General features: G+C 44.9%; 1 protein-coding gene across 18 annotated transcripts in view; it reads right to left on the bottom strand.

Moving 5' to 3' along the window:
• The window catches only part of LOC123773598 (heterogeneous nuclear ribonucleoprotein Q), a 236,569-nt gene that overhangs the window by 183,253 nt on the left and 30,903 nt on the right, over positions 1 to 22,413 (bottom strand). For all 18 annotated transcript variants that reach the window (XM_069312317.1, XM_069312323.1, XM_069312316.1 and 15 more), the window contains exons 4-5: positions 17,045 to 17,205; positions 8,480 to 8,656 (exon numbers count right to left, since the gene is read on the bottom strand). In XM_069312317.1, the coding sequence (XP_069168418.1) occupies positions 8,480 to 8,656; positions 17,045 to 17,205 (338 nt within the window). The remainder of the gene's footprint in view (positions 1 to 8,479; positions 8,657 to 17,044; positions 17,206 to 22,413) is intronic.

Here is a 22,413-nt window from a genome sequence, read left to right on the forward strand (position 1 = left end):
TCAGCTTTTCTCTGTCCTCCTTAGAGAGGTCTTGTCTTATTAACCAAAGTTTGCCAACCTCATCACTCTGCAATTTTCTGGCATTCTAAGCACTTCTATCATGTTTTTCACTCCATTAAACGTCACCCTTAAGGGGCGGTTCTTGTCTTTCTCATATTTTCCTATTTTTCTAAAACCACTGACATTTTCCTTTGAGCCTTCTCCTAAACCTCCTATTTTCTCTATGATTTTCATCTCTTCTGCTGCTCTGTCCACCCTAGATGAAATTTCCTTCTTTAAACATCCAAAAATTATAATGGACTTCTATCTGCAGTTTTGTACTAGTTTACTATTGGTAACCAGTTCTTTCCTAATTGCTTGCCTAATTTCTGCTTCTTGTTTGTCATTTCTGGTTTTGACTTCCAAACACACTTCCTTGATTATCTCTCTCTCTTTTACAACTTGTGCATACATCTCTTTCATTTCTTCTTTATACTTTTCTAGTTCTTTATTAGCCTCCTCTACTTGAGTTGCCAATGAAGTTTTGTCGTTGCATCTCCTTGCCTAACTCCATGTTAGCGCTCAAGCTCCCTTGGAAATGTTCACCATACGAGTCTATTTTCTTGTTAATTTCTTCAAATTCCCTACTCTTCACTTTCCATGCCTCATTATCCTTTACTAGTTCCTTGATGTGTTCCTCCTGCATCCTCATCTTATCAGTCAAGCTGGTAATTTCCTTATCTTGCTGGAAAATACTTCCTTTTAACGTACAAAACTCAATCTTGAGACCTTCATTTTCTTGTTCTAATTTAATAACCTTTTCTTCATAATTCTTTAGCATGTTCTCAATAATCACTGACCTGCCAAGAAAACCACCTTTCATTACATCTTGTTGCGAGAAACCTGCAAAACATTCCCTTGCCAGGGTACTGTCGTCCCCTGTGGCGGCGGCCATCTTTGTTGACATTCTGCTGTTTTGAAAGATCACCTTTTCTACCCAAGATTTTGTATTCACTAACACTTATTTCTTATCTCTTAGTTTAATTTCAAATTCCCTACACCTTCATGCATTCTGGGACACCATTTGCAACCCTCACCCTACTCCCCACACTCAGATAATTTGAATTATCCTGGAGCCTGCAGCAGTGTGACTCTTCAGACAAGACTTCAGACTCTTCAGTGTGTGTGTGTGTTTACTAGTTGTGTTTTTGCGGGGGTTGAGCTTTGCTCTTTCGGCCCGCCTCTCAACTGTCAATCAACTGTTTACTAACTACTAACTTACTATTTTTTTTTTTTTTCTTCCCACACCACACACACACCCCAGGAAGCAGCCCGTGACAGCTGACTAACTCCCAGGTACCTATTTACTGCTAGGTAACAGGGGCACTTAGGGTGAAAGAAACTTTGCCCATTTGTTTCTGCCTCGTGCGGGAATCGAACCCGCGCCACAGAATTACGAGTCCTGCGCGCTATCCACCAGGCTACGAGGCCCCTACCTCGTGTGTGTGTGTAATTACCTAAGTGTAGTTACAAGATGAGAGCTACGCTCATGGTTTCCCGTCTACCCAGCACTTTTTGTCATGTAACGCTTTGAAACTACCGGACGGTTTTGGCCTCCACCACCTTTTCACTTAACTTGATCCTACTGTCTACCACTCTACACACAGAAATCACAATAGCGTGATGCATCAAATGAACAAATCCACAAGGGCCGTGACGTGGATTCGAACCTACGTCCGGGAGTATCCCAGACGCTGCCCTAATCGACTGAGCTACGACATGGTCAGAAGAGTTGAAACCGAAGTTCTACTAAACTTACTGGATCCTGCAGCCTCTCCGAGGCACAAACCACGGTTTTACACAACTCCCCCCATGCACTCGAGCTATGTCAATAGGCCGTTCTCCCTCTTCGCCCTTACTTCATTACACACAGATATCACAATAGCGTGATGCATCAAATGAAAAAAACCACAAGGGCCGTGACGAGGATTCACGAGCCGTGACGAGAGTAATGAAGTATGGACGAAGAGGGAGAACAGCCTATTGCTATAGCTCGAGTGCATGGGGGAGTTGTGCAAAACCCTGGTTTGTGCCTCGGAGAGGCTGCAGGATCCAGTAAGTTCAGTAGAACTTCGGTTTCAACTCGTTTGACCATTTCGTAGCTCAGTTGATTAAGGCAGCGTCTGGGATGCTCCTTGACGTAGATTCGAATCCTCGTCACAGCCCTTGTGGATTTTTCGTCTACCACTCTGTTTGTGAAAGTGAATTTTCTTATATTTCTTCAGCATCTTTGTTTAGTTAGTTTCAATCTATGACCCCTTGTTCTTGAAGTTCCAGGTCTCAGGAAATCTTCCCTGTCGATTTTATCAATTCCTGTTACTATTTTGTACGTAGTGATCAGATCACCTCTTTTTCTTCTGTCTTCTAGTTTTGGCATATTTAATGCCTCTAACCTCTCCTCGTAGCTCTTGCCCTTCAGTTCTGGGAGCCACTTAGTAGCATGTCTTTGCATCTTTTCCAATTTGTTGACGTGTTCTTAAGATATGGGCACCACACAACCGCTGCATATTCTAGCTTTGGCCTAACAAAAGTCATGAACAATTTCTTTAGTAAATTGCCATCCATGTATTTAAAACCAATTGTGAAATTTGAAAGTGTAGCATAGGTTTCTCGCATGGTGTTCTTTATATGGTCCTCAGATCATAGTTCTATCTAGAACCACCCCTAGATCTACATACAGATATCACAATAGCGCGATACATCAAATGAACAAATCCACAAGGGCCGTGATGAGGGATCATGGCCCTTGTAGATTTTTTTAATTGTGAAAATTTTAATTATTTTTCCAATATTTTGACTACAGTATTACACTTGTCAATGATACAGGTCTATAATTGAGGGGGTCTTCCCTACTAACACTTTTGTAGATTGGAACCATGTTAGCCTTTTCCACACATATGCGAAGGACTCCTGTATACAGGGATGCCTGAAAAATCAGTTGAAGTGGAATGCTGACTGAGCTCAGGTGCATATTCTCTCAGAACCCATGGTGAAACTCCATCTGGGCAAACTGCTTTTGTTCTTACTTAGCTCCTCAGTAGTGTGGTGGTGCAATACCGTTTGGACTCACCAGACTAGCTTAGTGGTTTGTTAAGGTGCATAAAAATGTAGATAGTTATATATATTGTGTGTAGATAGTGTAATAATAGCAAGAATTGTATATTTTATTGTTCAAAGAATATAATATTTAACTGATATTATTGACATGAATATATTCAGTGTGTACCAATATTCTATACGTTCTATGATACAAATATTGACAGCCCAATACAACATTGTACTGGAAAAGTATATAGAAAACATTAAAAATACAAAGAAATATTATACGGTATAAGCTCGCTTATCCGGATTCTACTTAACCGGATATTTGGATTATCCGGCCAAAATCGCATCCGGATAATTTTCTGGCAAAACTTCACAATATCCGGATAGTAATCCGGATAACTGGAGGTTTGGCCGGATAGCGCAGACTGGCACAGAGTCTAAGTCAAGTCCGGATAAATTTCTGGCTAAACTTCACCATATCTGGAATGAAATCCAGATAACCAGAGGTTAGGTTACATAAAAGTTCATGGGCTACACATTTCAAGATCTACAGTATCAAACTATGACACAAACTACAACAAGGTAAGTTCAACTTTCTCTTTTCAATTATATTTTTTATTTATAGTGCATACGGAGATTCAAATTATGTTGGTTGTAGTACAAAAAAATTGCAAATATGGTAATTTTTGGACCTCTCCTGTAAGAATTCTGCTTATCTGGAAGTCTGGTTCATCCGGTGATGGGTTCTACTTAATAGAGTCCGAATAAGCGAGCTTAGACAGTACTGTATATTCTATGTACACTGTTTGAATTTAGTGCAAAATATTGGTGACTGGGCAAACTCTAATAACCAGTCATAAGATTATTACACTCACCACAAATGCTAAGTGATTCGTAATGTTACATGAAAATGCTGATTGTTAAATATATAAATATTGTATATGGTGTGCATATCACTAGTATACACACCATATTTTTGAGTATAATGATGGTCTACACGTATTATTATATACATTTATCAAACTATTGAATAATATTACTGCAAAATACAGACACATTCAAATACAGTAATTAAGTAATAATGTCTTTGTGGCAACTCCCGCTAGGCTGGAGCAAACCATGCGGGCAAGTGCTCTGTCAATACCTGTATCTTGCCAGACTTCTTCGCCCCCACCCATGGCCAAAGTACGTAACATACAATTTTTATTTTTCAGTGATTATCTGTGATTTTAGGAGGGTGGGTAAATTTTGAGAAACACACAAATCGCCCCTTAAAGGTGACATGTAATGCAGTGAAACAAATCACGAAAGTCCTAGAAAATTCCAGGATATTGCTAAAATGACGAAGATGGAAAACTCTGGTCATTAGACAATACTTCTCAAAGAACGACAGATGAAAGCTAAAAGTGCTTTACTTCAACCTTGTTGAAGCAAAACGTCTCTAATGAGAAAAAAATGAAGAAGTAATTTTTTTTTTCTACAAGGTGATAGGGATAGGCAAGCCTGTGAAATGGTATAAAAAAGCAAACCAACAAAATCATTTGAGAAATGGGGAGTAAAGGACAAGGGAAGAGGAAATGTGTTCCTGAAAATTAGTATAAGTACTAACATAGATTGTAAGATAAAAAAAACTGGAGCTGAACGATACAATATAGCTTAAGATGCCAAAGATTGTTGCACAAACAGACATGAAACTCAAAAATGATATTTTAAATGAGGTTGTATGCCCGACTAGAATTAGTATCAGGATTATAATTTGTTTTTTCTATGCAGAAAGTGTATGCCTGGGGGATCAGAGAATGACCCAACTCCAAAAAATGACTCACCAGATAGAATAAGTGCAACAAAACTTATCTTTTGAAATCTTGAAATAATATAAATGTCAATGTAATGTACTTCAATGTAAACAAGGCAAACGACGATTGGCGCAGGGTAGTTGCCCCCGACAGCAATGTACCCTACCATCACCTGATTACAAACTAGGACGCCTGAGTGTCTCAGCCAGCCACCCACCTTACTCATGCTTATCCCATAAATGTCACCAATCTGGACAGCATGGAAATAAATAACTTGGCTGGAAGGAAGAGGCAAATGTAAGACCAATGATTGGTCAAGGAAAAATACATCCACTGAAAAAATCCTTACACTTGAAACAGTGCCTCATGAAGAAGTAAACAGAACTACCTGAATAAATCCAAACATTATGCAAAACCAGTAAGGATACCTCATCTACTGCTTACTCTGTCAAAATCAGACTGAAATGGGAGAGGTTATTAGAGAAAATGTTCAAAACCCTCAATTGCTATTCAGTGGAAAGAGGCCCCCATCTACCACACATTCCATTAAACTATCTACCATCATGGTCAAAATCAGAAAGAAATGGGAGAAATTATTAGCAAAAACACATAAACAACCCAACTGTGATCCACAAAGGACTAAAATCTAAGAAGCCATAAAGGAGGCTATCTTCAATGGCAACTTCCACAAGCAAAGAGATTAATTGAGCTCCCTTTCTCGAGACAATGAACCACCAGAGTGTACAGAATGAAAGCAGAAGTGCGTTGCCCGGCAAGAGACGAGTGTGCAAAAATGCAATTCAGACCACCAAAAATTCTAGCACTGCTAAATGTACAGTATGTAAGTGGGTACACTACACATCCTTCAACAGCTCGGTGAAAGCTAAAGATGAAACCCCAGCCCAGATTGAATGCACTTGTGAACATCTCGAGTGATGTAAGAGAGTACAGTGGAACTTTACCCCGATAAAGCTGATGAGAAAAACAACAATGCATAATCTACCTCGTGAGAAACAGGAAATGCACTGCTCTGTCCCAGAACTGGCAGAAGGATGCCCACCCAAGAAAGTGGTAAAGTGCTTTCAACCACACATACAGATAAGAGGGAAAACCATGCAGGTAAAGTTCAAGCTGCCCATGAGGCAGAACTAATGTCCTAGGATTAGCCAACACATTTAGTTGAAAGTACAAATAAAACATTTGGGCCCCTGTCAGAGACCTGGATCATCATCTGACCCTCAACCTTCACTTGTCTTGTAAAGAAATCAGAGGCCAGATTCATGAAGCATTTATGCAAGCACTTATTAACCTGTATATCTTTTCTCAATTTTTGGCAGCTTGTTTACAATTATTAAACAGTTTATGAATTTTGAACCACCAGGAGGCTGTTTATAACAATAACAACAGTTGACTGGGAAGTTTTCATGCTTGTAAACTGTTTAATAAATGTAACCATAGTCGTCAAAGATTGAGGAATTATGTACACGTTCGTAAGTACTTGCATAGCTGCTTTGTGAATCTGGCCCCTGATTCAGGTCCTTGCTTCCAAGAGGAGAGGATGGGTCTCAGTGGCCTGGTTCATTTCCTTGAGAGGCTAGGTCTCAGAGGCCTGGTTCATTTCCTATGCTCGACAGTCTGAGAGTTCAGCTTGGTATGCTACTGAAGGACCTCTTCCCCAAAAAAGTAACAAATTTAAAATAGGCCCTAAGTATTTGGGACTTATTATCCAGATGAACAGCAATACAGTGGTAAGCAGTCACCTCATATCTAAGTCTTGGGCAGGGTGAGACACCTGGAAAAATTTTCCTTCCACTCCATGTTTCTGTTCACCTAGCAGTAAATATATACCTGGAAGTTAGTCAACTGTTGTGGGATGCAGACTAGGGAAGATTTGTCATTGGTCAAGCCTAAAAGGTTTTTTGTCCTTGACAATATGAAGCCATTATAAAATGAAAATTTACATCTACAATTAATATTTAAGCACATGATCAATGTTTTATGGTGTTGTTCACATTGAAAACTGCAGGCCTAGTACTATTATTGCACCTAAAACTCACCTGAAAGTCCTGCTACTTCACTCTCGACAACCTACATGTAAGACCAAGGACAAGGCCTGTCTCCACTCCACTTCCTCCCCCCCCCCCTCACCACCATTATACATGTCCTTACCCATGTGAAGGCTTCAAACAAAATTCTTCAAACTGTACTGTCCTGGTTAGTTTTATATCCTATTGATTCAGCTTGGAGAGGAGATGGCGATCTGAAATCATCCAGATCCACAAAAAGCCTGAACTATATCCTGTTTTGAATGCCATAAATTATGTAGCTATTTAAATTGACTTGGGCAATTCACTGTTTTAAGAAATTTTGTTCCTTTGGAAAAAAGGCCAGGCCACCGTATCTTTCTTATAGCAACATGAAAATTACAGCCTAAATATATTATATGCCTCTTTTTTTTTTTTTATGCAGTTATCTGTTTACTAAAGACGTAATTATTTGCTGGTAAATTCTCCATTTGAGACCACTATGGCCATATATCAAAATACACGGTAGACGTATCAAAGTCTACCTACTGTAAACATTGCGTAAAAATTAATTATTACATAAAATATATGAATTGCTTAGCACAGAAATTAATGTTAGTTGTAAGAAGAGGTAAATTGCAATAATATATCACAATTTAAGACATTAAAAAATCTAAATTACAGTAGTTCATTATCTACATTTGTCTGAATCATAACACCCCCCGTACATAACAATTTTACCAAAGCAATAATGCCAATATTTTTGTCATGGGAAACCCTTAAAATAATTAACATAAGGCACAATGCTAAACAATAGGACCACCAAGCCAATTATTTCTAAATTGTCTCAATTCAGTTTCATTCTACTCACTATTCTCCCTAGTTTTTTCAACAAACTTTGGTTATTCCTTTATACTTCATAATCTTCACGATCAACTGATGGTTCACAAATTTTAGTCACACTACCACATTAACATCTCTCAACTAGTGTTCTAAATGTTGCTGAGAGTGCTGCAAGGCTCAATAGATAAACAAATTAAAATAAATATCCTGCTTAGTAATAATACTAAGTAAAAAGGGAATAATATACTTTTATTTGAATGATGTAATACCATTGCAAGCTCTCTAGAAATTTATCTAACTCCATCAACCAGATTTGTGAAGGTAATATTTTAAAGAAATAATTTAGCTATAATACTGAAATATGAATACTGAGGATTATACGAAAGTAAAGCAAATTGTCCATCGGAGGAAAGTAGCATAATTTAAAAAATCACTCACTTTGTACAATCCAACATGATAAAAATAAGATTGTTCACCGTGAATATGAAGAAAAATGTTTTTCCATTGGTTAGATAAACAAGTATAAGGATGATCATTAGTCAAGACTTTTATTTTTAAAAGTCTTCTGAACCATTAAAATATTAACAGCTAGACAGACAAGCACAAGATTTAACTTACGTAAATCCTACCTTCTCTATGCCTAAATAAATAAAAATGTAAACAATAACAAATAACATTTTGAATTAAAAAAAAGAGTCAAATACCGACATAGTGAAAGAGTGAGAAACATACCTGTCTGACCGCTTCATTAGCAGCAGAGCGCGTGGTGAAAGTAATGAAGGCGTAACCTCTATTTTGACCTGTCATTGGGTCCATCATAAGGCGTAAATCCCAAATCTCACCACATTTTTCAAAAAGAGGAATCAACTCATCCTCATAAAGTTCTTTGGGGATTTTTCCACAAAAAACCTAAAAGAAATAAACATTTTAGTTAATGCTCTTTTTAAAAACTTAAACTGTGTTATATAAACTGTATAAGTTTGTGAAATAAGACAAATTTTTACTAATCACTATTACACTACAGCATTTAATACTATTTAAAATCAAGATTATGTTCAATGATGTCGTCTCATTGAAAAATATATCCCTAGAACAAATCCACAAGGGCCGTGACGAGGATTCAAACCTGCATCCGAGAGCATCCCAGATGCTGCCTTAATCGACTGAGCTAATCCGTAGTCTAGTATCACAGAATTCATTGCAATAGGATGTGGAGTGTCATGTAATTTTCCTTAGAATCATTCAAATGTTGCGTCAGCCAGCTAGCCACAGGAACATTTCATATTAATATATCGAGTAGAATCCAGCCTTATTTTGCCTTTTTATTAAGGATAAGCATATATTAATGGATTCACTTTTCGTTAGTAAATTTTTTCTGTTACTGGAATTAATTTATGCAGCCACGATTTCCTGTATCAGTGACTTGAATGATAAACTGTATCTTCACTCCAGACCTTTTCTCATTCATTTAATATGGTCTAAATTAATTGACTACATCACAAGAGAGACGTGTCGCCACATAATACCTTTATTGTGACGTAAATATTCATCATATCGCATTTCCTTCCATATAATTTATGCTCGGAACCCCTACTGAGAGCTATGAGCATGTGCGACTTTCGAGCAGGAAGGGAGAGAAGACGCCATACTGGCGAGAGAGAGAAAGAGAGAGACACGACAACCGCCATTGCAAAGGTGTTCTGAAGTTTGCTTATCGACATCAGTCTTAATTTTGGAGCATCTGGTCATCTACTGACTCCAGACTGATCCTGCAACTTCAATTTTACCGACACCACATTTGACAGGGAAGATTAGTATCCTTATTGTTTTTAGAGGACTTTAAAATAGAATTGGGTTACCTTGCTGTTCGTTATGATGTTTGGCGAAACTTAATCCTATATAAGTGTACTGCTGGTTCCCAGATCCATTTAGAATTTACTATTAAACGAATGATTCTAAGGTTTGAAGTGGAATTTACATAATATTTGCATTTCAGCTGGAGTACCAGCATAGGCGAGACCACAGCGTCAATCATAATCACGTGTTTCAAGGATCATTATCTCAGGGCTGATTCCAGACTGTTGTAGAGATTGGACATTAACTACGTTCCTCTGTCACCGCTGAGATTTAATTAGTTCTTATTGTAGATAGTTCTCTCTCAGTGTGAGAATCATACATACATACTATATTGCATTGATTACATAGTGTTTAATCTTTATCGTGCAGTAGTATTTTTGCATTACAATTTATTAATCCATATAATCTGTGTAAGTGCATATTATCCATCATCATCATCATGTATACAATTATTATACATGCATCACGTAGACTAACCTCATAGAATATTCCCCAAAATGTGTTATGAGAACCTGGTTCTAGAATGTATAGAATTTACAGTCACTGCAGAATAGAATATTAGAATTTATTACATTTAATCATAGAGATCCATAAGCCACTGGTTTTCTCATTTAGAATAGAATTCTGGTCCTTCGAACTATCTTAGAGTTAATTATTATTTTGCATTAATAGAATTATACATTTTATTAGTATTAAACTAGAGCCAGATTTCCCCACACCAAGGACACCTTAGGAAGCAGCAGACCCAAACATCACCCGAGAAGGAGACTGCATCCTACCACGAGGACCAACGAGGCAGAAAAACACAGGATTCAGAGGAGAGCCGAAAGCTCCCCGACCCGACCCCTAGAGATCAACACGAACAGGAGACCTGAAAAACAATAATACACCAGAACCAAAGGGATCACGACAACCGAGGAGAAGAAGAAAATAGACCACCCAGGCCAACGACCAGGACACCAGAAGCGCAAGATTGGGCAGGAGGCAAAACAACGCCCAAGAGAGCAAGCGGAACGGAGCAGAAGGAACAACAGCACTGAATGCAAGCTGGAGCGGCTCCGCCAGCGCCACCCAAGACAAGGCAACAGTACACAGCACCAGAAAACAGTCCCAGAATAACCCCGAAGGGAAAGACAAGACAACCCTATCAGAGATCGAAGAACCCTTCACAGTGATAGGAAAACCAGAAGGACCGCCAGGAAACCATACACAGCCACCGAGACGAAGCACGCAGGTGGGAGACAACGAAGTCACCAGTGCCCCTACAAACGACGAGAACACGAGACAAAAACCCCAGACGCGAAGACTTGAGGGGAAGAACGAACAAGCCCAGTACAGGTATGGACCGATCCGCAAAATGAGGCGGAGCCGCGGGAAGCCCCTCAGGATCGGAACCGAGGAAAGCAGAACCCCCAAACAAGGCTGGCAAAAACCAGAAGGAACAGCCGCCAGGATACCAAGGGACCCAATTCCGGCGAGCCGAAAAGTAACCAACCCGGAGGAGCAGAAACGCTCCGTCCGGGAGGAAACATCCCCCCCCCCCTCCAGGACCCTGGAAGGACCAACAAGGCCAAACACCGAAGAGCTAGGGCCCAGGCAGAGGCCAACAAGGAAACGAGCACAACGAACTAAAGCGCAAGACGCGAAGCGAAAAGCAGTGACCCCACAACCCTAAGGAGCAGCACAACCAGCACAAGCAGGAAAGAACAAGGCACACGTCACCAAGGTACACAGGAGGAGAACTACTCAGGACGTGTACCGCAAGAAAACAAAAATGCACGTTCCGGAAAAAGAACAAAGAAAAGTTGGAGCCAGGACCGGAATCCAAGCTACCCCTGTCCCAATAAAAGGAACCACAGGAGGGCTGGAGTGGTTGACCGGAAGTCCACAACCTCCCGCAAACATCGCAACAAGGGAAAACAAGGAAAAGTGAACTCAATACCAAAACTGAAGACTGGGGTAATCCAAAATCATGGAACGGAACATGGACAGAAGCCCACCCCAGCACCTAACAACAGTAAAGCCAATATGCACCAACCAAGATACACAGCCATGTGTAGCATAGAAGGAGAGGAAAACAGAAATAGGAAAAGAAAAGACTGGAATATGGACCAAGTAGCAGCCGGTAATGCAATGTAAACGACTAACCACAACGTGTGGCTGTGGGTCAACGTGAGTCGTTCCCCCCAAAGCCCCAGCCCCACAAGTAAAAGCTGGGGCAGCCATACAAAACACTAAGGAAGGGAGCCCACTGGTCAGACCCATATGGCACGGCTGGAAGAACAGGCTCGAATGCCTCTGCTGCCACCCCGGAAGAGGAAACCCCGAGACCGCCCTGAGTCTCAACCCAACCTGAACCTGCCCCAACCCCGAAACCCACGTACGGTTCGGAGCCGGAAGCAAGGGGAAGGAAGTATGCACAACAGAAGGGAAAGGGCGATGAGGAGCGGACGGAACCGGAGCCGAAACGACTCCCACCCCCAAGTTCGGACCCCTTAACCAAAACAGGGCAGTCTCGGGGCATCCGGGGCCGCAACCAATCTAGAGCATTGCAGCAACCTAAACCTATCATGCAACGCCACAGCTGCCTGCACCCGCACATCATTATCTGTGGCTTGGGTGAACGGGAGCACGAACAGACAACACACGTCGCACGACTCCGGGTCAAAGCAATCATCGACCCAACAGGCAGCATGGCGGAGAAAAACAGGCAAGTGTCACCTTGAGACAAGGAGACAGAGCAACTGTCAAACTCGCAAAACACGAGGGGGGAGACCACCAAACACAGAAATATAGATATACAAATATATATACCCCAAGAACAGCAATGGGGGGACCAGAAAGGCAGATACCCCACCTCCCCCCCCCCACCAGGCAGAAAACAAAAACAAAAGAAAAAACCCGCAAGAGGACAACATAATCAAGCGGAACAGAACCGGCCGCTGTCATAGGTGAAAACTAGCTGAGCAGTACCCCGCGCCCCTACGAGTGACGAAAACTACCCCTACCCAGAGACATCTCTGACACTTTTGTTGTAAAACAATTAAAGTTACTTATTTTATTCACTGATTATTAACACTTTCGCAAAACTGGCTTTTGAAAAAAAAAATTCCCCAAGTGAAATGAGCGTTTCGGCGATCGAGCGGCAACATTTAAAAGTGTATACTCCTTACTCTTTTGACTGTCCTGACGTTAATTTTCGATGTACGTATTTCATTTTTGTACCGATGTGCTCGCAATAGAATGTTCTAGAAGAACATAAGTATAAAATGTCACCAAAACATAAGTTAGATCAGCACCAAATAAAAAACTACGTCGATCACTAGCCGTGAGCACCAGACAGCAACGAAATGTTTCTACTATCTTCAGGGTTGTCAACTCCACACTTGTCCTACAGGGTTAATTTTGGTATCACTGAAATCGCAATAAAATTCTCTACACGGACATACTGCATATAAATATAGAATCAATGTCACAACCAACCCACAAGAGTGTGGGAAGTAGCCGAAGTGTTACTCGAGGCGGCATATCGGCGAAACCCGCATTGAAAAGTATATATTCAATTCACTGTCCTGACATTATTTTTCGATGTACGTATTTCATTTTTGTACCAATGTGTTCGCAATAGAATGTTCTAGAAGAACATAAGTATAAAACGTCACATAAGGATGCGTTCGACTGGCAACAAATATAAAAACTGCGTCGATCATACTCGTTGTGTCAATAATACAATTGTTTTACCACAATGATTCACTGCCATGCCGTTCTCCCAAATAAGCTCTTCGGCAATTAGAGAAAACGTAAATTTCATGGCGAACATTTCTAAACTATCCCCAAGTAGATCGGATCGAAATTGGAATTTATACAAATATTTATTCTCGTGACTCCCGCCAGAGTCACCCTTGCGGAACCCGCACAAAACTTAGTGACGCGCTCGTGCGCCACCGAGTGGTGAAAGTGTTAAGTGGTGTTCTAGCCCCGACTTGTGCAGTGGTGCTGTGAGCTGCAGCTGCATGAGCCAGCGTTGGTTGCTCTGGCAGTACTGAGGCTCACAGCCAGCAGGGATTCAGTCAATTTATTTTTTTCCAAGAAAAAACCAGCATCGAATGTAATGAAACTCCATTTTCTGGGTGAGCCCCGAAAGCTCCCTGGAGCAAGTAGACTGATCTACGCTATATTAGACTGGGGCATCAGTCAAAGGAGTTCAGCGTACCGGGGAACACAAGCACAGGGAGCAATGGCCTATGGAAACCCCCATGTGTTTGGGAGCATTCTATGTCTGCCACCGACCAGGGTTAGGCACCCAGAAAGGTAAACATAACAAAACAGACCCCCACTTGGTAAGAAATTGCAGCCAAATACTGAACAAAGAAAGGCGCAGAACTCCCGAAAACCTAAAGAAACAAGCAAACGTCCATACACTACCACTGCGCCACTAGTGTGCACAGCCCTCCCCTTCCTGGAAGGGAGCGGGGGTGAGCCGCAGACCCCTACGCCGGCTACTCACACCTGAGTTCGGAGGATAAGCATCAAAATCGAAAACCACCGACTGGAGGGAGGGAGGGTGCCAGGAAGCCTCTGGGGCTCACCCAGAAAATGGCATTTCATTACATTGAATATTGGTTTTCTGTGGGGAGTACTATAGGTCCCCTGTAGCTATCTAACCAAAGACAAGTAAAAGAGGGACTTAGCTGGGAGGCGGCCGCCACATGCACATCAACTCGAAGGCGAGACAACTGGCTGCAGCCCGAGACCCAAAGCCACACACGACCAGGAATATTGACCAGATAAGAGACGGCCAGGACCCTGTTCAACCTCCAAAACACTAGCGCCCAAATGTCAGCCCAAGACATGCTGCCGAACACGGCAGCCAAAGCAGCAAACTTATGAACATCATTGGCACGAGGGTTGACCGAGGAAAACCGGACCAATCCAAAGCACGTCCAGCCACCGAAACTGAGGCAGACATGTTTGTATTTCCATAGCTGCACTTTGTAGGTTAAGGAGATGGTTCACAATGGACTATAGAATGAGTACTATCCTCATAATGCCAATGCTAAGAAAGAACTAAGAGATAGTATACTATTTCCAGCTCTGACAAATGGAAGAAAAACCTAGGTAAGAAAGTGGGTACACAGTTCAGGAGTGCAAGCATAGGAAATGAGTTTCTTGAGAAAGTAAGCTGGTGGAAGTATGGTGCATGTGTATAGCAATGAAAATATACTGTATTACATATAAGAGATGCGGTAAGAGGGAAACGGGTGCAGGAATAAAATGTGGAGTGGGTGAAATTCAATTAACACACTAAGGGGGGGCATAGGCAAATACCATGCCTGAGGACTGTTTAACCCTTAACATGCTAGGGGTATAATATCCTTTGTTCCCCACAGGTGCATGTAATTCTGAAAAAAAAAAATATATTTTTTCTTCCTAACCTGTTAATTTGTGTTCACTGATCATGGGAAAAATAATAAAAAAATCGTAAGTGGCATATATTGCCCGCTATAGGGCAGGGAAGTCTGGCAAAAAACAGGCGCTAACTCAGCGTGCGTCCCAGGCGGTCTGTTGATCGCCAGCTGTCAGGCCAGAGTTGCCACAAAGAGATAATTACCTAATTATTTCAATGTCTGATTGACTTTTTCATAGTTTTTTTGCTGTAATATTATTCACTAGTGTGTAGTTTGATATATTTATATAATAAAATGAGTGAATCATTGCTGTACTCAAAAACATGGTATGCATATTGTTGATTCAATTATGTTCATCAATCAGTGAACAAATACTTTGCGGTTATTATACTATATACACAGGTTATATATAAGTATCCGCATGTTTTGTTCACCATAACGAACCACTAAGTTGCTATTATGAATCAAAAAGTAACGAGGAGTGACCGCCGTGTACCAGCCAGCCACTCACACCATCCCTCAAGTCACCTGACTCACCCACATTCTCCTCCCACAATACTGTTTTTGCTTTTATTCACTATATACAGACGCTATATATAAGTATCTACATTCGTATTCACCATAACGAACCACTAGGTTGGTATGCTGAGTGGCAGTGGCAGGCAGTGGCAGCCCGCCACTGGCTACCACTCCCTCTCTCCCTCACCTCACCTGACTTGCCACCATTCTCCACCCACCATACTGTTTTTGCTTTTATATACAGCCGTTATATATAAGTATTTACATGTTTTGTTCACCATAACTGTACATCTAAGCTTGTATGGTGAGTAAAGGCACAAAGACGTAGGAACTCACACAGTCAGCTGATGGCTGTCGCTCTCAAGGCCAGAAGCACTAAAATTTCTCCTCCAACAATACTGTTTGTGGTGTTATTACGCTATATACACACATTATATATAAATATCTACCTGTTTTATTCACCATACTTGTACAAGTAAACTGGTATGGTGCCCAAAGACCATCGTGGTAACCAGTAAACAACACCGTCGTCTGCACGACGCCACCGCCCTCACCAAAATGGCGGCTCCCAATCTACTCCTCTTGCTGTTTATACCCTCTATACACACGTTATATATAAGTATCTACATTTGTCTTCACCATAGCGAACCACTAAGCTGGTATAGTGAGTGCAGTCAATAAAAGGTGGCCACACACAGTCAGAAGACATCGCCACCACCCTCCCTCCCACAGCATTACTCCTCCCTCCATGGCGCACAGCGCTAAATATCACCACAATCCAGCTATTATCAGAACCCTGGTCAGTTTTATCACAGTCAGGGGTCTTCTGTAATAATATCATCGCTACATAATAGCATGAACAAGTATATTATGGCATTTTTAGGCGATGCTGTGGTCACAAGTTGAACAGCAGTGTTGTGAGCTCATGCTGCGTGCAGTCAGGCTTGGTAGCTCACTCAATACTGAGACCCCTAACACCCGGGAGTTTGGCCCACGATTTTTTTTAAAAATGGTGTCTGTTTACAAGAGCCCTGATGCAGGTGTGGTGAACCCCAGTGTATCCGCGGGCCTGTTTAAATCTTGCGTAGTACTCCAACACGTCATATGAAGTGTTGCGCAGTTTAAGGGTTAATGGGAAAGATGTACAAGTGGTGAAATGAAATCATATAGAAGAGGAAGATGACCAGTATCTTAGATGGCAAGAGTGGAACAAACAAGACACAAAAACAAGGGTTTGGGTGAGGTTACAGACCATGAGAGTCAAAAATTTCTGTAGATAGTATGAGATTCCTGGATAAACTTCTGCTGTGCCTTAGCTTTAAGCTTTATTTGTTAAATTACCCAAATTTTTGGTCCAACTTCATGCCTTCCTTCCTCAATAATAAATAAAAACATGATAATAATATACTTATGGATATTATTTTGGGAGGCATGGAAATGTAATGAGATAAAGGAACTGAAGTAAGACTATCTAATCCTATGCCTAATTAATTTAGAAAAATGTATGACTTACTTCACATCCTGGACCTGGTGGTGGGCCTTCCCAATCAGGTGGTGGACCACCATACTTCCTCTGCCCTGTCGTTACATCTAGAGTATACCCTGATCGGTCAAGAATAGCTTTCAAATTCTCTTCATTTGGTCCTTTACCAGGATTGACAGCCATACTGTCTGCTGTAATGGAAGTATTCAACTAATTAGTTAATTGTATAACACTGCATCTTTTAATTTATATGACTATTTATCTTAAGAACTATCTAATCTACCAAAATTACCTTTAAGAAGTAGGAATGAAACATCTGCATAAAAAAACCAGCGTTGAATATAATGAAACGCCATTTTCTGGGTGAGACCCGGAGGCTCCACGGAGCTTTACCTGCTGATATGCTAATGTCAGACTTTGGCATCAGTCATGTGTATGGAGTTCTAGGGCCTACCGGGGACCACGGCCAGAACCTGGCCCCCTCAGAGAGGCAAGGGGAGCAATGGCCTATAGAAACCCCCGTGTGGTTGGAAGCATTCTATGTCTGCCATTGACCGGGTCAAGCATCCAGAAAGGTAAGCATTCCAAAACAAACCCCTATTCTTGTGAAAATTGCTACCTAAAGCCGAACTAGTGGATAGAACTCTTCAACAGAAAACAAGGAAACTAGTATGACGTCATACGTCACCGCGCCGCTGTCTGCGCAGCTCCCCCCTCCCCGGGAGGGGGAAGGGGGAGCCCCAGACCTCCCACGCCGGCTATCCACCCATCAGTTCTGAGGCTGGATGTCAAAACACGCGAAAAACCGCCGACCGGAGGGAGGGAGGGTTGCCGGGGAGCCTCCGGGTCTCACCCAGAAAATGGCGTTTCATTACATTCAACGCTGGTTTTCTGGGGGAGCCCCGTCGGCTCCCCGGAGCTAACTACCCACAGAGGAAGGTCAAAGGGACAGAACCGGGAGGCGGACACCACGCACCCCCAAGGAGGCAAGACAACCGGCAGCAAACGCCAACCCAAGGCGCCACAGCCCCGAAAAGTCCCGGGAACAACTCGAGAACAACGAGCAGCAAGGCCCCTGCACGAACACCAAAAATCCATGCCCGAAAGACCGCAAGGCCACGTCGCCCAGACGGCAGCGAGAGCAGCGAAACCACGAACGCCACAGGCATGAGGGAAGAACACAGGCAGCTTAGCCGCAAGAACACGGCTGACCACCCGGGACACTATCACCCGCAAACCGGGAAGAACAGAACCTGATCAACGCAAAACGCGCTCCGGACCCAAACACCGTGGCACGCAAACAACAGCGGAGGGCCGCCACTGAACACAAAAAACGACACCCCCAGCCCGACCAACGAAAGCACCAACAAACCCTGGACCCCTCCAGAACGCAGCAGCCCCACCCCGCTCCAGAAAAGATAAGAGACTGCTGCCACCGAACAACCAAAACGCTAAAACCGAAGGAGCAAGAAAACTCAGCGACTCAACCCCCAGAGGCAAAGGCCAAAAGGAAAGAGCCGACGAAAAAACACACCGGAACCGAAGGGGCACTACCAACTGAGGAGAAGACAGAGCACGCTGACCAGAGACCAGGATGGTGCAAGCGGCGCACGAACAGGCCGGAGGTGAAACGACGCACAAGACAGCTGACTAACGGTGCAGAAGCAACACCAAGACCGAAAGCAAACTGAAGCGGCTCCGCCCGCGCCGCACGAAAAGAGGCGACAGTATGTGGCAAGACGACGGCCCCCAACCCCCACCAGAAAACCAAGCCGAGAGTAAACCAAGCTAACAAGAGGAACCACCTAAGAAGGGACAGGAAAAGGAAGGACCGCCAAAATACCCCATACTGCCGCCAAGAGAAGCACGCAGGTGGGACACCTACCACGAAAAAACCCGACCACCAACCGGAGGTGAGATCGCGAGGCAGAACATAGGCAGCCCCGACAAGGCCCCTTCGAGCCCAGGAAAAGGCGGAGACGCGGGAAGATCTTGGGCGCGACCACCGAAACCCAGGCGGCACAAGGAGATGAAACGTCTGCCGAACAGAAAAACTCCCCAAAGCATGCAAGCCCGCCAGGAGTTCAGAAACGACGGATCCGAAGCGAGACATCGCAAGACCCCACAAAAAAAACAACCGGCAGGGGAAGGGGTACGAACAACTGCAATAGACCGAGACAAGGAAGCACATCACAGGACACAGGCTGACAAACGCCTAAGAACACACGCAGAACACCCCTGCTGCAGAGGAGGCAGGAAGAAAGAGCAGAAGCACAAAAACCCCAGGATAACAACCAGGGGTGGACAATCAGGCAGGGACAGAAAAACCCCCACGCAATCCCCAGGCACAAAACGGCAGCAAAGTGCCACTCCACAACCGGACACAGGAACAAGGACACGCCACCGTGAAACACAGTACCAATGCACACGTGCAGCAGCAGCAACAGGCACCACTGCAACATGCAACATGTAAATAGCAACTCCCTTCTGCAAAGGCAGAGAACGGAGCAGGCAGACCCCAGACAGGGCCAACGGAGACACGACAAAACCCCGCAGGCCCAGAAACCTGCACCAGGCGACCGACGGCGGAGAAAACCCCGCTCGATACCTGCTGAATGAGGTACTGGGAGCTCTTTCACACCTCAAGCCCGGCCCAAGGCCAGGCTAGACCGGCCAGAGGGTGGCCCACCAGGCAGCTGCTAGGAGCAGTCCACCGGCCCACATACCCCCACAACCAGGATGGGCCGGAACTGCCATACGAAAACAGGCTAGTGCGCCCTGGAAGTCCACGGACGAACCAGCAAGAAGGCCTATGCTTGCAAGTAGGTCGTGTAACAAGCACAGACCTCTGATGGTAATACAGTGTTCCCCAAATGTGCCAATAGCACCACTGCACTCCACTGGTACTATCCCGCAAGTTCTACCAGATAGGCGTGACCCAAGAGCCAGAGCTCAAATCCTGCAAGCACAGCCAGGAGCCTTACCAGGTGAGTACAGAACCAACCCTACAACCCCCACACCTCACAACATTAAAAAAGGAGGGTCCCCTGAATGACTCCAGCATGGGTTGGACATGCACATGAGGGGGACAGGAAGGGTTGAAAAAGGGACAGTCACTGGTGTGCGAACGGTCTCAGTCGTACAAAAATATACCTAAATAAAGACAGGTATATAAACAACTCCGCATCCAGCGCCCGGCCAAAAGACACCAGACCGCAGAAACTCACCTGGCGAACGGTGGCACGAACTTGACACGACTCAACCGTGCCCAGAAGAACCAGGGAGCACGGCCAGGTGAAGACGCCACAGCCGGACCCTGCCGGACCCGCAGGAGAGCAAGGAGAGGCGAAGGAGGCGGTCCACACCCATGACACAGGGAAAACCGCGGTGTCCTCCCCACAACTGGGAACCAGGACACCCCCGGCGCGAAGGGGCACATACCGCAGCCAGGGAGAAGAACGAGAGACGAAGCACTGTAGCAAAAAGGGCGCAAAACACCAGCACTGAAACACCGCCCAAACCAAAACAAACTCCACGGCGCATGCGCATAACACGCTGGCTGAACCGCACACCCTCTCTGCGGGAAGGCACCAGCCAGGACTACTGCACGAGAAAAGTAGCCAAAAGAGGAAGCAGGAACAATAAAACCGGCCAAAGAAGCAAAGAGCCCAAAAAGGAACCCAACCGGGCGACAAGCAGCCCAACCTGGCGACAAGCAGCCCAACCGGGCGACAAGCAGCCCAACCGGGCGACAAGCAGCCCAACAGGGCGACAAGCAGCCCAACCGGGCGACAAGCAGCCCAACCGGGCGACAAGCAGCCCAACCGGGCGACAAGCAGCCCAACCGGGCGACAAGCAGCCCAACAGGGCGACAAGCAGCCCAACAGGGCGACAAGCAGCCCAACAGGGCGACAAGCAGCCCAACAGGGCGACAAGCAGCCCAACAGGGCAACAAGCAGCCCAACAGGGCGACACGTAGCCCAACAGGGCGACAAGCAGCCCAACAGGGCGACAAGTAGCCCAACAGGGCGACAAGTAGCCCAACAGGGCGACAAGTAGCCCAACAGGGCGACAAGTAGCCCAACAGGGCGACAAGTAGCCCAACAGGGCGACAAGGAAGAGGAGCCGACAGATGTTCCAATAATGCGGGAAGTAGCGAAAAACCTTCCCGTACCCTCGAGAACACAGAAGCCAACACTAGTCCCGAAGGCACACGAAGGCGCAGGCGCACCCGAGATCAGAAGTCACGCAGAACCCCATCGAACAGGGAAACATGACGAAAACACCGTCCCAAAAAGGGGTCGGAGGAAACATCCACCCACAGGACGGAAACAACCAACTCAAGGCCAAGGAACCGAGCCCGGGGAGGGGCCGACGCCCAACAGCACGTACGGCGAGTGGGGAGGAAAGACCCCACTCCGCGTAACCACAAGCCCCGCCTAGAGGGGGATAAAAACCCCACGGGGTCCAACGGGGCCAAGGCCCCCCAAGTCAGCCCCTCCCCAGCCCCGGGAACCGACACGACAGGCCCCGGGGCCGAGCCATTCCCCCAAAGCCCCGGCCGTACCAGAAAACCGGGGCAGCCGTGAAAACACTAAGCAAGGGAGCCCACTGGCAGACTCGTACAACACGGCTGGAGGAACAGGCTCAAATGCCCCCGTCACTAACCCGGAAGGGGAATTCCCCGAGACTGCCCGAGTCTCAACACCACCAAAAATCCCGCCCCGAACCTACAGACGGTAAGGAACCGGATGCAGGCAGGAAGGGTGATCCAGGGAAAAGACAAGGGGGCGTGGATGGAACCGAAGCAACCATCACCCCCATGTCCCAAAACGAACTACAACGGGGCAGCCCCGGGGCTCCCGGGAAGGAAACCACAAGAACGTTGCCACCACCAAGGCTCAAGTGCAACGCCCCTGCTGCCCGCACCCGCTTCGTTAGCACAACTGGGTAACCAAGCCACAACGAGCAACCAAACTCGCAGGACTCCGGGTCGAAGGTGTCACCGACCCCACAGGCAGCAGACGGAGGCAAAACAGAGAGTCACCCAGAGACAAAGGGTGAGAGCAACTCTCAAACTCGCTGGAAGCGAGGGGGGGACTCTGGGGTCACATCCATCGGACCCGCGCGCCCCCAGGGGTTTCCCAGAGGTCCCGAGCGTTTACTATAAGAGGACTCGCGCTCAGGTAATCCCAGGCAGGGTACTGCTAACCGGCACCCAAAGCTACCAAACAACTTTCTAAGAGCTGAACCCCCGGGACGTGTACACTCACGGGGACCTAGCAGGGGGTACCACCAGAAAATACTCAGAACACAAGGGACACAAGGGGCAAGAACGAAGGCAGACCCCCCCACCAGGTAGATAAACAAAAAGAAAAAGAAAACCCCGCAAGAGGACA

Source organism: Procambarus clarkii, chromosome 72 (assembly GCF_040958095.1).
Source record: "Procambarus clarkii isolate CNS0578487 chromosome 72, FALCON_Pclarkii_2.0, whole genome shotgun sequence".
Classification (NCBI taxonomy): domain Eukaryota; kingdom Metazoa; phylum Arthropoda; class Malacostraca; order Decapoda; family Cambaridae; genus Procambarus; species Procambarus clarkii.